General features: G+C 42.1%; 2 protein-coding genes across 4 annotated transcripts; one reads left to right on the top strand and one right to left on the bottom strand.

The window, feature by feature from the left end:
* The first annotated feature begins 33 nt into the window (after positions 1 to 33).
* LOC113960300 (acyl-coenzyme A synthetase ACSM4, mitochondrial-like) lies at positions 34 to 10676 on the top strand. 3 transcript variants are annotated; one of them, XM_027669802.1, is made up of 15 exons: positions 34 to 975; positions 1748 to 1948; positions 2113 to 2449; positions 2888 to 3098; positions 3616 to 3823; positions 5676 to 5819; positions 6248 to 6404; positions 7156 to 7235; positions 7706 to 7829; positions 8208 to 8288; positions 8485 to 8586; positions 8942 to 9069; positions 9158 to 9257; positions 9377 to 9496; positions 9818 to 10676. In XM_027669802.1, exons 3-15 carry the CDS (start codon positions 2249 to 2251, stop codon positions 9902 to 9904), a joined length of 1743 nt encoding a protein of 580 aa, XP_027525603.1. In that variant the 5' UTR covers positions 34 to 975; positions 1748 to 1948; positions 2113 to 2248; the 3' UTR covers positions 9905 to 10676. The 3 variants fall into 3 exon arrangements, with proteins under 3 accessions (XP_027525603.1, XP_027525604.1, XP_027525605.1); XM_027669803.1 differs by lacking the exon at positions 34 to 975 and having other exon boundaries at positions 1290 to 1948; positions 9377 to 9500; XM_027669804.1 differs by lacking the exons at positions 34 to 975; positions 8208 to 8288 and having other exon boundaries at positions 1292 to 1948.
* On the bottom strand, positions 10651 to 14256 carry THUMPD1 (THUMP domain containing 1). The gene is made up of 4 exons (XM_027669805.1): positions 14013 to 14256; positions 13574 to 13754; positions 12968 to 13216; positions 10651 to 12370 (listed from the first exon to the last, which is right to left on the bottom strand). Exons 1-4 carry the CDS (start codon positions 14226 to 14228, stop codon positions 12048 to 12050), a joined length of 969 nt encoding a protein of 322 aa, XP_027525606.1. The 5' UTR covers positions 14229 to 14256; the 3' UTR covers positions 10651 to 12047.
* Positions 14257 to 14264: the final 8 nt, after the last annotated feature.

The raw sequence follows: 14264 nt of genomic DNA, 5'->3' as shown, positions 1-14264 counted from the left end.
TTTTTTTAAAGGAAATTATAAAATTTGAATATGTGAGTAATATTATTTTGTGAGAATGTTTTTTAACTGTTGTTGATGATCAGACTTCTATCTCTATGTTGTGTAGTTTCAGGATTAAATATAATCAAGGATTTCCTGGACTGAGTAGTCAGTTCAGACTGTGAGATATTTCCATAACAGTCAAGCAGTTACGTGGGTATGGGTGCAGCAGAGGTTTAGATCATCCCTGTTAGGGCACATCTCACATTTCTTGTTACCTCTCTGTAGCACTTGCACTTCACACAGTACTGCTACAGCACTTGATTCAGAAGATATAAGTAGTAGTTGAACTCTCTGACCAAGGCTGTGTTTACTAGGAGCACAAAAACACCAGTGAACCAAAAAAAGGGCACAGGGTCATTTATCTTCAGTTTTCCTGGTTCTGCTGTAAACCCACTGTGTACTACCCATAAACACACCTGCTGTTTTACCAGAGCCTGGGAAAACAGCAAATGTGCTCTGTGGTAAAGCTGTTGATGACCTTTCAGGACAACAATTAACTGGCTAACAAACACAAGTCCCAGGAGAGGCTGTGCCAGGAGGGTTCTGCAGGTGGATCTCACCTCTTTCACCCCCTTAAGCTCTGAAATGGATATTTCTTTGCTTTCCAGCTACAAAGCACATTATTGTCTGAGGTCAAAAACAGAGAGAAAACAAATGCACAAAATGCTGTGTCTGTGTAGATTACATTAATCTAAATGTGTCTAAGCTTGCACTACTGAAACCAGAGAATAGTTGAGAATTTATTTCTTTAGGAGCAGAATTAGACCTCAAACAAAAAATAAACCCCACTGTAGGGGGTATTTGCATGCTGAAAGTATTACATTTTTTCTAGGGAATTGTAAAATTTGAAGCTGCCTGAAAGAAGGTGACAGGCCAGAGAGACACAGAAGACAGGGAAAGAGAGGTTGTACTTTAATGTACAACAGATGCCAGGTTGGACAGCTTAGTTCTGAGTAATTTCAGAGCTTACATTCCATTTGCAAAAGTGATTTGAAAACTTTCAGATACTAACACACTGTAATTCAGCAGCTTTCCTGAAACATTGGTCATGCACTGATGCCTGCAGAGATTCCACACGTGGGTTCTAACAGCCTAGTTCTGCCTCTCCATCGTCCATTACTTCCACCACTGCTATCTGTGCTTGCTGTTTCTAGCAGCATCTCTGACTGTTTCCTAACTCTGATTCTTAATTATACTCTTTATTGCCTCTATATAGAATCACAGAACCATTTTGGTTGGAAAAGACCTTTCAACACTGCCAAATCCACCATTAAACCATGCTGCCTTCCAGAGCATGGATTTTTTGTTTCATCCCTTTGTCACCCAGTTTCATAGCAATGACTTTGTAGTTTGAGTTCTTACTGTCCTCCACAGACCTGATGGCCCATGTCTGAACTGCACATACTTGCTCCATAAAAGTGTCCGTCAGACATTATAGGTGATGTTTATTGGCACCAGGCTTATGAAAATCTTCAAGTCTTCATATCATACCAATTCTCATACTATGTTTAAGTCTGGAATCTGAAAATAAAGCCCCACTGTTACCATTTCCAAAGTCACTGATGCCACAGAATAGAGTTATATATTAATTTATGGTGGATTATCCATTCTCCAAAGGCAGTGAACCAGAAATGCAGTCACTCATACTCAGTGCTCTTTCCATCTGCTCTAAACTTTCTCAGCAATTGTGCCTTTCTTTTGGAAGCTAACTGCAGAAATGAAATCTGTGCTCTTGGGGGAAGTAATCCCCACTATGGAATGTGATGTGTGATACTAATGAGGAGCTACAATTGCTCACAGAATTGGAGGGAGCCAGGAGGAGGGAATACTTGCCAATTAAGTACTAGGCAAGGTACATGAGGAGGAGTTGTAAGAAATCTCGCCTGATCACAAGTAACCTCTCCAGGTAAGCACAACTTATTTAAACACACTGATAAATAAGTTTTTACTTAGTAGTTGCTCAAATACTTAGTTTCCCGAAAAATTAGCAGATGCCATCTGCTAATGTAAAAAAAAAACCAACAACCAACCAAACTATAATGCTGTGTTTTATTCCTTTTTCTTCACAAGATTCTCGCTTTTATGAAGAAGGGTGAAGTACCAGAGAGCAATTATACTCCGTTGTTTTTTATCAAGAACACTGAAGCAGCTTCTTTCTGCAAAGAAAGGGGTTTCTTCAAAACCCCTGTATATCTGCTTTTGTGCCATGAAGATTTTACTTGAATTTCAAGCGTTGCGGTCCCCACAGAACATCCAGACACTCCGGAGGTTATTCCACCAGTATCACAAGACTTTTGCACCTTTGAATTTCTCAGACTATGAAGCTATCGGTCGCTGTGAAAAGCAAGTACCTGAGTACTTCAATTTTGCAAGTGATGTGCTGGACAAGTGGTCTCAAATAGAAAAGGTAGCGCTTCTGACCCTGTAGATTCAGTATTTTTAGTGAAACTGTGCTCCAGTCCCCAAAGCCAAGTCTAAAACCATCACTGGCTTCAGTGGGACCAGAATTTCCTCCTTGATTTCTGTTCTAACATGATCTTACATTGCAGAGAAAGGAGAGGCAATTTGCTTTTGCACCAGAGGGGACCTGGTGCTTTGTCTCTGTGATTCTAATTCAGCAGTGCCAGGTTTGTGAAAGCCTCTAAGTAATTTATGAGAATTGCAAACCAAGTAGATATACACACCTTGAAAAAGGGCTCTTTTAACCAAAATGTGCTTAATATCCCTGCCCTAGAATACGTAGTACTATCAGATTCCACTGATTGGAGCATCCCAAAACTTCTGTAAGGAACTACAGGAGACTCAGAAGTAACCAGAATGTTATTTGCCCTTGCATTGTGTGTAGGAACAAAAGGGACCATCAAACCCAGCTCTGTGGTGGATAAATGGAAAAGGAGATGAAATTAAATGGAGCTTTGGAGAGCTGGGCTTCCTGTCCCAAAAAGTGGCCAATGTGCTCTCTGGACCCTGCAGTCTGCAAAGGGGAGACCGGGTTTTAGTGATTCTACCCCGAATCCCAGAGTGGTGGCTGCTGAACGTGGCTTGTATGCGAACAGGTGAATTGTATCATTCCTAATGGTCTGTAGATTGATTGTTACCTTCTGTGTCAAAAGTTGATTAACAACTCATTTAATAATTGGATTCCTTATTTGACTTCCTCGCTTGTACATTTGACAATCAAAGGGGTGACTGGGGAAGTCTCCTATGACTGATGGAATTACCTTCATCATTTTTCTTTCACCTTCCACGGCAGTTGTTGAGTTAAATCAATTTGGTTGAGTTAAATCAGTTTAGCTTCAACAGACTTCAGTTAAAGCTGTTGAATAGTGTTTACATCAGACAGTGTTTATTGCCCCAAAGTTAATATTTTCTACTTTCATTGTGCCTGTAGTAAAGAACCTCATAGAAACAGAAGCTATATTGTACTCATATCTGTGTGTGGAACCTGTTTTAACACTTTCTCATTTCTGGATTGAATAATGCTGGTATTCAACAAATCAGGAGAAGCTGTAAAGTGACAAGGACTAAAAGGGAAAAATATTTAGTGAATTTCCAATTTTATTGCACTTTCAGGTGTTATCATCATCCCAGGGACAACACAACTGACAGCACAAGACATTTGCTATCGACTGCTGGCTTCAAAGGCCAAGTGCATTATTACAACTGATGCTCTTGCTCCTGCAGTGGACTCAGTTGCATCTAAGTGCCAGTTTCTGAAAACAAAGCTAATTGTATCTGAAAGCAGCAGGGCTGAGTGGCTGAAATTTAGTGATTTGCTCAAGTAAGTGCCTTCTACCTTAACTCTGTTATAGCTACCTCTACTGCAAAATTTCTCGTGTTGTTTAAACATTCCTGTGCACTTGTATCTCATTAATGAACTAGAAAGTTTTGAGGAGGTAGAAAAGAAGGCAATTTAGTCTCTTTCATATATAGAAAAGGAATATTTGAGAGTAGCTAAACTTCTAATTAAAAAATAAGTAGTCTTATGATTTCTAAGTTTGTTATATAAGATTATGAAACAATACAGAAAAGTGGACAGGAACGCCTCTTATTGATAGCTGTGGCCTATTTACCATCTAAAAGGGCACTGTAAAATGAACCTGATGTCTGTAGGAATCCACCTGCTTCACTGCTTAGCAGTTGGATTCAGTGATCCATGTGAGTTCCTTCCAACTCAGAATATTCTGTGATTCTGTGACTGCTGAAAAGCAGCTACTGAAATGGCACCCAACAGACAGCTCTTCACTGCAGTGTGTGGGACTGTGAAAGGGGTGGAGGGGCAGAGTGGGGCAGGGAAGCAAACAGCCTGCCACAATCTCCTCAAGGCCCCTCAGTGTGATTTTACCAGCTGATACTTTGTTAAAGCATCTGTGTAGCTAAAACTGTTCTTTCAAGGTGGGATCCAAGCTCTCCAGTCTCTTTAAGAGCTTTATAAGATGTACCACATGTTCTCACAACCACAGGTGTCTGAATAAGCATCATCTGTGCAGACCACTGTACAGTCCCACTGTATTTCCACCTGCTCCTTCAGTCAATTGCCTACTTCAGTGTTACCAAAGTGGAAGGCAGAGGAAGCAGTAACACTGCATTCTCAAACCTCCCAGAGCTACCAAAACATTGTCAGTTTGATGAATCTTCTTTCATGCTGGGCTAATATTGCATGGCTCAGATCCATGGCAGAGGGTAAAGCGGGTTTGATAAAACCTCCGTCTGGTCTGGAGCTGTGTCAGCCCTGCTGAGGCTGTCGCTGGCGGTCAGGCAGGTGGGCTGGCAGGGTTCCCCACAGGCTGCCTTCAAAGTGCTGGCTGGCTCCAGGGCTGCTCAGCTGTCAGGCTCCCAGTCTTCCCAGAGTTCTGTCCTGCCATCCTGCCTGGCTCGTGGTCTCCCCAGACCACTGTCAGTCTGTCTGCCTGGCTGATTGCCCTGACTTCCAGCTCCCCATGTCCTCAGGTGCCTTTGCTGACTGCTGAGCTAGCCAGAGGCTGTGGAGCTCTGGAGTGGGAGCGCCTGGGCAGCATCTCTGCCTGTCAGCCAGCACCAGCACATGGCTGGCCTGGGGAGGCAGACTTCCCACACATAACCTTGCAGGAATGGGCAATGTTTGCATGTCAAGCAAAACCTTTTCAAATATCAGTCTGGCAGAGAAAACAAAACAGTTTTGCTTTCTCATCCTAGTAAGAGGTGAGCAATATATCCCTGTCATGTGCCAGACAACCAAGAGTTTGAGCTTCCCCACACTTCTCAAACATGGCAAAGATAATTAACTACTGGGTCCGCCAACCAACGTAAATGATGGGTCCTCCCTCAGCTAAACCCGTTGAGACTGGAGATATGCTTTAGTGGGGGGACTTGAGTCAAACACAAGACACTGGGTATTTTGGTCGTTGTTAAGGAAGCCAAATAGAAGAGAGCCAGTTGGCATTTTTACTCAGAAGATGAACATGAAATATAGTTAGAGAGCAAAATCAGCAGCCCTTTAATATAGAACTAGCAGTGCAAGAGCAAGGGGATCTAACTTCTTATACCTTATAGTTCACTATACAGTCCTGCATATATTGGGCACAAGGGATCCAAGCTAAGGATGCTGAATAACATCATCCACTGTTTCACATAACCTTTCTTTTTTATTTAAGGGCTGCCCCTGCTGTCCATAGCTGCGTGAAGACTAAAAGTCAGGATCCAATGGTAATTTATTTTACCAGTGGCACCACAGGCTCTCCCAAAATGGTTGAACATTCCTATGGAAGCTTCGGTCTGGGTTTTTTCGTCTGTGGAAGGTAAAGTATTCATCTAATTATGCCTTTACAACACTGAAATGTGAAGCAAACAGAAGAACTTTTGTATGTGGTACAATTATGATAGATTATGAGGCTCCCACAATCTTGTATGTGCCATTTCTTTTGGTCTCCTCAGCTGAATTGTATGCATAAGACAAGGATCTTGTTCAATACAATATATGGCTCTGTTTTAGAAACTACTTGCCTGTTTATCCAGATTAAATAATGAGTTGGGATACCATTTGATTTTCTTTATCTCTGCTGTCAGTATAAAGGTTAGGCAAAAGGCATTTATTTGAGCTCTTGAGTGTCAGATCAAATTTACCATGCTTTTCTAAAGAAAAAATAAAATCACCAAACAACAAACCCTCACATTTTTAATTTCCACTTGCGGACTTCCTTATATTGGCCACCTTTGTCTTCAACAGGTACTGGATGAATCTGACTCCCTCAGACATCATGTGGAACATGTCAGACACTGCTTGGGTAAAGGGAGCTGCTGGGAGCATTTTTGGTCCATGGTCCCAGGGCACGTGTGTTTTTGTACATGCCATGCCACAGTTTGATCCAAGAGGAATCTTAAATGTAAGAACACCATGCTCACAATGAACAGTTACTCATATTTCAAGTTGTTTTCCAGGCAGACCACAAAACTAAGCCTCTTAGGTTTATGGGATTAGCTGTTTTAAGATGGCATAACCACAGGGTGATTGTTCTTTGAATAGGAATATAATACAGGAAGGATTTTTGCAGCATGATTCTTTTGGGCACAGGATATTATCAGCAGCTTCCAATCAGTAGGAGTTATTGGTGTTAGTTAGACCTCTCTCCTACTGTATTTCACTACTGAAATGATAAATGAGCTGAATTACATGTAAATTAATATTTTAATTACACAGCTGTGACCCTGAAGAAAGACAAGTCAGTACTGGAAAACACCGAAGCTGTGAGAATGGCTTGTTCTTAAAGGAAATTATTTTCAAGCTTCTTAAGCCAATCTGAGTTTTAATCTAGCACAAGGGTAAGGGTACACCTTCATTGCCAAGGTTTCACACCAAGGGATAGTGCTCATGCTTCAAGTCAGCATTAGGACAAATTAGGTACACCAGTGATTCCACAGCCAGTGTATCACCTCTTCAGCTGGTGTTTGGGCACTGTAACATCCCTCCTCAACACTGACAGTGACAGCAATTATTTTGCTTTTCATGTAAGTGAGACTTTAATCATGTCTTACAATTTGTGCCCTAGTACAGAGTAGAATAGCTAGCAGCAATTTTTTCCCCCTAAACAATATTGTTTAACTCTCTTTCTGTTCCTTTGTTCTTTAATTTGGCAGACCTTGTGCAGATACCCAGTGACCACTCTGTGCAGTGCCCCAACCGTCTACCGCATGCTGGTACAGCACGACCTCAGCAGGTACCACGTGTCTGTTCAAACTTTTGCCTGGCTCTTGAACAGTTGATTTTGATGGCCCTCATAGCCACTTAAACTCTCAGAGTGGTGAAGATTCTGTGTTATAGGCAGGGGCTGTGAGAAGGCAGAGTCTTTGCCTTAGCACAGCAGAGAGAAGTGAGGAAATCCACCCCTTGGGCACTTCCAACTGCCCCGAGATGTTACCGACAGCAAATACAGAAGTCAGCCCTTGCAAGTACTTGTGTGGCTGCACTGCCATCAGTCCTGTGCATCTTTGCAGCTCACCTTTGGCAACCCACCTTCCAGGCCCACTCCAACAGGCACTCTAGGCTTTCTCTCAACCCTAACCTCACCTCTTAAAATGAGAGTTTGGTGTGTCCAGAAGTCATGGGGTTGGCCATACAGATGTCAGGGAGAGCAGAATTTGTCCCTTTCTGTCCTCTGCTTCTCAGCAATGTCCTCTGTCTGTGAAGGTATGCATTCAAGACGCTGAGGCACTGTCTGACTGCAGGGGAACCACTGAACCCAGAAGTGATGGCACAGTGGAAACGCCAAACAGGACTGACCATCTATGAAGGCTATGGCCAAACCGAAATTGTATGTTCAGATGTTTTGTAAAAGGTTACAACTTGGCTGTCACTCAGGGGATATCTCACTCCTCTTGGTAAATAGGGAACTTGGCCATACATATATTTGACTAAAAGACTTAAAATCTGTGGCATTGCTACGAGGTTTATTGTTTTGCTTGGAATAATGGCTTGGTCATGATACTGCTTCTAAAGACTACTCACGCTGTAAAATATCTTGAGCTATCTGTCCAAGACTCTTGGTGAAGTTCACAAATGTTCTGGCTTGCACAGATGGAAGATTTAGATCTTGTGCTCACTCAACAGTAGAACATGAATAGGAACAGGGATGTGACTGCTCAGGGATGACAGTGAATTACCTGGGCTGGTTGTTTGTCTTTTCCAACAGGGAGTCATATGTGTAAATATGAAAGGAATGAAAATTAAGCCAGGTTCCTTGGGGAAGGCAGCTCCCCCCTACAATGTTCAGGTATGGGTTCCCTTTTCTGTTTGTTGTTGATTTCACAGAAGTAAAACACACTTGCTGCCCAAGTTTCCATATCATACAGTGGTAATTCAGGGCAGGCTGACTTTTTTTGGTTGAGCTGTTGGTTGCTGGTAAGTTTCAGAACATGGCTCTCTCAAAATGGGAAGTTCTAATCACCCATTTGCCTTTCCTATTGCAGATTATAGATGGGAATGGCAGTGTTCTGCCTCCTGGGGAAGAAGGAGACATTGCTATCAAAGTGGATGCAAAGCGGCCATTTACTTTTTTCACTCGATATGTGGTAAGTCAAAAGCAAATTTTTGGAAGCCCCCTTAGGTCTGCAGCGTGGTATGTACTTATACCAACAGGAGCAGCTGCAACACCACAGAGCTGTTGCTCGTCTTGACTTGACAAAGTTCTTATGAAACTTCCATTCTCTCCCCCGTTCTTTGCAGACCTTCTGTGTGATCTTTAGTTCTCTGTCTGCCCCTGTGATAAGCTTTCCCCTCTGAAAGAAGGAAGCACAAGCTCTTACATTCTTGAGAGAGAAAACAAGCAGTGAAAGACACTATGAGTAGTGTCCAAAAAGGCAAAACTCATCTCTAAGCTTAAGGTTTCACAATATTTAGAACATGTTATTGTTGCTTGTTCAACAGGGCGATCCAGTGAAAACAGCTTCCACAATCCGTGGGAACTTCTATATCACTGGAGACAGAGGGAGCATGGATGAGGATGGATACATATGGTTTATGGGTAGATCTGATGATGTCATCATCTCCTCTGGGTTTGTAGATTTCAGTTAAAATGCCAAGAAGTGTCTGGAAATAACTCTATACCTGCCACGTATTAAACATCTACTGTGTCTCCCCCAGGTATCGCATTGGGCCATTTGAAGTGGAGAGCGCCCTGACAGAGCACCCAGCTGTGGCTGAGGCAGCTGTTGTAAGCAGCCCAGATCCCATCAGAGGGGAGGTAATTAGTGCTCACTCATCTATTCATAAAGGGCCCCCTAATTCTCAATTAATTGCTTCATTTCTTAGGTTGCTCTAGTTGAATTAATGCTGTATTTTTAAGTTATTTTCCCTTTGTAGGTGGTAAAAGCTTTCGTGGTCTTGTCTCCTTCCTTTAAGTCACAGGATCCAAACAAACTGGCCTGTGAATTGCAAGAGCATGTCAAGAAAGTCACTGCTCCATATAAATACCCCAGAAAGGCAAGTAAGCACAAGCAAATAATAAAAACAAAAATAAAAAAAAATCCCAAATGCCAATTTTAACCGTGGGAAGTTTCGAAACAGAAATATTAGACTCAGTTAAAACACAATAACAAAAAAAAGCCAAATATGTGCTGTGCAAGAATATGTCAAGTATTGTTTTAAAGATTATTTTGAAAAATAACATAATTTAAAAGTAAATTAGTTACTTTCCCAGTCACCAAAATCTTGTTTAAATTTAAGTAGGATGGAGATCTATGCTGTTTAAAAAAAAAAAAAAATCATAAATGCTCATTTTACTTTTTTCCTCTTTTGAATCAGATTGAATTTGTCCAGCAGCTGCCAAAGACAATCACTGGGAAAATCAGGCGGAATGAACTGAGGAAGAAGGAGTGGGGACAGATTTAGTGTTGATAAGTAATTTAAAACAGCCTACCCCTATCAGTGTCATTCATAATGGAGCTCTTCTGTTACAACTGTAAACATCAACACAGGATTATATTTCACCTGTTAGGCAGTGATTGTGCAATAATGCACAAAGTTTAAACACTCCAACTGTCTGGTTTTTAAATGCTTGTGTTCTTGCCTAACAAAAACCAAGGCATGTGCAAACACATCTTCCAGCCATCTAACAGAATTACAGTACAAGTAAGTGATTGTCAGGTGAAAGTGCAAGTGTGTTCATTCTTTGAGACCGGGTATTTTAACTCACAAGAGGCTTATTAATGAGGAAATCATGACAGTATGGAATGAAGTTCCCAGAAATGGCCACAGATCTTGCATGCATCCAAATTAAGCAGCCTGTTTGTACGAATCTTGAAAGCCTCAAGATTTAGGAATTAATGTGTTAACAATGGATGTCCACTAAGTGCAAATTATGAAAAATCAGAAGTAAACTGTAAGTTGTTAAGGCACACAGGTCAGTGAGAGAGAGAGGGAAAGAAAACAAAAAATACACCACTAACTACCCCTGAGTCTTTGTCCTTAGAAGATAAAAAGGCTGTCATGAATCGATCACCAACATCAGCCACCAATAAACATTCACAGCTGGCCTTCCTATCTGGTCTCAAATGGTTCTTTCCTTTGTGTGACCTACACATTGCTGGTTTTAATCCACACACAAAAATCTTCAAAATATAAAAAAAACACCAATGGAGGTAAGAAAGCAGAATTTTAATAAATGGGTGGTAAGGACGACAGGACTAGGGAAAAAAAGTCATCTTCATTTTCCAAATTCTAAAACAATTTTGAGAGAACAGGAAAATAAAAATTATGAGAGACTTGAACACATCCTTTTCATTAAACCAAGACAAGTAACAAGTGATGTTCTTCAAGATGAGTCTTCTCCCATTAGCAATGCACAGGCTTTTATGCTAGAAATGAAATACTAAAACTAGACAGTTGTACAGGAAGCATATTCAAAACCCTACTGGAAAGCAAGTTATAGCTGCACTGGTTTTGGTTGGTTTTTAAAAGTCACTGGGATATTCAAACAGCTGTTGTAACAGACAACAGAAAGACTCACTAACATTACTTTCAACCTGAAACAAAATTATTACTGTAAAGCCAAAAATGTACCAAAAAATAAAATTTAGTTCCCCTTACGTAGCAGAGTAAAATGGAGAGCTTCTTTTAGAAGAAGTTTCCAAGCTGTAGTTAAATTCAAATTTTTAGATGTAAGAAAAGAATAAAACCAAAAAAAACTTTATAAAATCCCTCAAGGATTAATTCTTTGGCAAGAGCAGCAAAAGGCTATTTGCAGCAAATTAGTCAAAAGGATTCTCTTCAGTGACTATAGCATTTTCTATAAACCAGTAACTGCTGCATACACAGCTAATGTAAACACGTGTAGTTTTTGATAAAACCATCTGCAATGCCTGCACTGTACTTCTACTGTTCTAGAACAGTTCAATCTCTTACTCTAAATCGTCTCATAATATTCAAGTATTTTGATCACAGCAGTTCTTTCCATTCATTTCAAGACAGCATATCCTTGTAGAGCTGTAAATATATATATATATGTATAAAACCCTCCATCATACAGGAAATTATCAGGTTTACCTAATTCTGTTGTTCACACAGAAAAATGTTACTGAGTTCTGCAGTTACACAGTTGTCAGATCACTTCCTTCAAAACCCTCTGCAATCAACTGTCTTTTCCAGATCTCTCACCACAGAGCTGGTTCTGTGTTGCCTTTTGGTTACTGTAGCCATCAGATGTAACAAAGGAGACTCCATACATGTCAGGATGGCTACAGTTACATATACATGCACACACTCCTGTTTTTTGTGCCAGGTAAAGGAAATGCAGAACAAAGCTGTAGAAGGACAGCCAGCTTCACCAGAAAGGTGATGTCTTCTTGAGCACCCTTACATTTGCTGTAGTATCTGTTCCACCTGCAGTGAGCTTCAAAATTCTTACACATGTGGATTTTAAAAAGAGGATCTCAAAACAAAACCCACTCTCTTCATTAAAACACCCTTTCAGAACTCTAGGGCAACTTTTTTTATATGTTTGGATTATGTTTACTTTTCCCTTCTGTCACATTTTTTACACTGTAAGTGCATCATTCCCCTTGGGCCCGGCTTCTATTTCTCCTTGATTCTTGTTCTCTTGTTTTACTTCTTTTGAGCTCTTCTCCTCCTCAGTTTCTGGTTTTACTACCTTTGAGTTCTCTTCTGTCAAACTTGATGGGTTTTGTTGTGTGTCTTCTTTGTTGCTCTTCACCACCTCCTGTAAATTGTATTTTCTGAACAGAACATAGTCTCTCACCACACTCAAGCAACAGACGGTTTTTATTATTTCTACCACAACTGTGTATTGTGGATTATTAAGATCGACTTTGTTTTCTGGATTGAGGCTGCCCACAATTCCTGTAAAAGAAGATGCAGTTTAAAAGATGCTGCGAAAAGTGTTTCAGAGCATAAGCACACCTTATTGAAAGGACAAAAGTTAAGAGCGAGAAGGCAAGATCCTCCTCAGTTTTAGCTCATTACTCATTTTTGTAATTGCTTAAAATAGCAGAACAGAGCAGGACTCAGAATACACCACCAGTAAGACTGGAGTAGCTGAAAAACTATCCCACTACAATTACCAAGAAACAAAATGCTCAAGTAAGGTGAAGCTATTTTATAAGTCAAAAATTCAATGGAAATAGTAACACATTATTTCAATATAGCAGCCAGAGAAAAAGCCTGAGAACAGTTATTTCAAAGCACATTTAACCGACATTGCAAATTATAATCAATGATCTCTTTTGCTTGTTGTCTCTTAAGACATCAACAGTAACAAGAAATACTGATGTCAAGCTTTTTTTAAGTCTTAGAGAAGCTTTTATAATTCAACATACAGGCTTTCAGCAACAAACAGGTATGCCCATTAAGATCACTTTTAACTGTCTAACCTATGCTGTGCATGCAACTGTGGGCTGTGTATATACTTGTCCTGTTTCGTGTGAAATCCATACATACCTGCCAATTCTTTAATTACTTCTTCCCTACTCATATGACTGTTATTACGAGCTTTGTAAACGATCTGAAAAGTGCCCTTATTAGGGGCTTTAAACCAAGGCTCAAAAAACGTTTCCGTGTACTTTTTCATATCCTCCATGAAAGCCTTGCAAGTTCCAGAAATGGGCAGCATGCGCAGAATGACTCTTGTTTTCTTCTTTTTAGTGGTATGCATATCCTTTAATATATGGTGCACCAGGTTCTCAGGTTCTACAAGAAAAAGAGTTAAGTATGAGAAACAAATAGAATGCATTATCTCCCTCCTTCCCCCTCTAAATAATAAGCTGGGGAAATGCACACTTGGCTTCATTGCTGTCAGCCTCAAGTCCTTTTTATGTAAAGAGCTGATTTACTATATCAACACTGGATAATCAAAGCTTATTTTGTGAAAGCACATTCCTCTACCCTTAGTTTCTCCATTAATGACAAAACTCAGTGGCACAGCCAAAGGGAAGGGGAAACACTATTTTTTTGATACACACGTGTTTCTTGGAAGCCAGGCTCTGTGGCCTATCACTACGGGTGTTCAGAGCAGTTTGCATTACTCAGCATCAGCTGATGTCCCACCTATGCCCTGGGTTCTGATGAAGACCACGTTGTTGGCACCGCTCTCCACCGACTGGAACCGCCGCAGCTTCTGCTCCGTCGAGGCACGGATCTGGCCAACCTCCTTCTTCAGGGCCGCCTCAACGTCGTCCTCATCCTCCTCCCTGTCGCTTCCAGACAGCCTCTCCTCGTGATCTGAAAACTTCACACAGTCTGTCGGTGAGTACCGAGCCACAGCGCCCGCAGATCACCAGGGGCCAGGGGGTGCCGGGCACGGGCCGTTCCCGCAGCCAGCACAGGGGGTGGCGGACAGAAAGCGGCCCTGGGGGGGTGTGGTGAGCACAGCCGGGCTGCTTCACACACAGAAAGGGAGAGGACAAGAGGCCTTGGGGCGCCGCTCCCCGCCGGGTCCGCGCTGCCCCGCCAGCCCCGGGCGCCCGGCCGGCCCCGCCGCACGCACCTGCTCGGGCCCGTAGAGCAGGTCCCCGTACTCGCCGAGCAGGCTGTAGGCCTCCCCCACGCACTTGCGCTCGTTCATGTTGCAGGTGATGAGGATGCCGCGCATGCCGGCCTCCAGCTGCCGCCCGCCGCCGCCGCGGGGCCGCTTGGCCCGGCCCGCTGCCGCGAAGTGCCCCTTGGGCCGCCGCTTGCGCGCCCCCGGCTCCGCCGCGGCCATCGGGCAGCTCCGCCGGCACCGCCGCGATGGCGCCGG

The sequence above is a fragment of the Corapipo altera genome, unplaced genomic scaffold (assembly GCF_003945725.1).
Source record: "Corapipo altera isolate COAL_440 unplaced genomic scaffold, ASM394572v1 61183, whole genome shotgun sequence".
Classification (NCBI taxonomy): domain Eukaryota; kingdom Metazoa; phylum Chordata; class Aves; order Passeriformes; family Pipridae; genus Corapipo; species Corapipo altera.
Note: the sequence above shows the minus strand (reverse complement) of the source record. Positions and strands in the feature narration are given on the sequence as shown.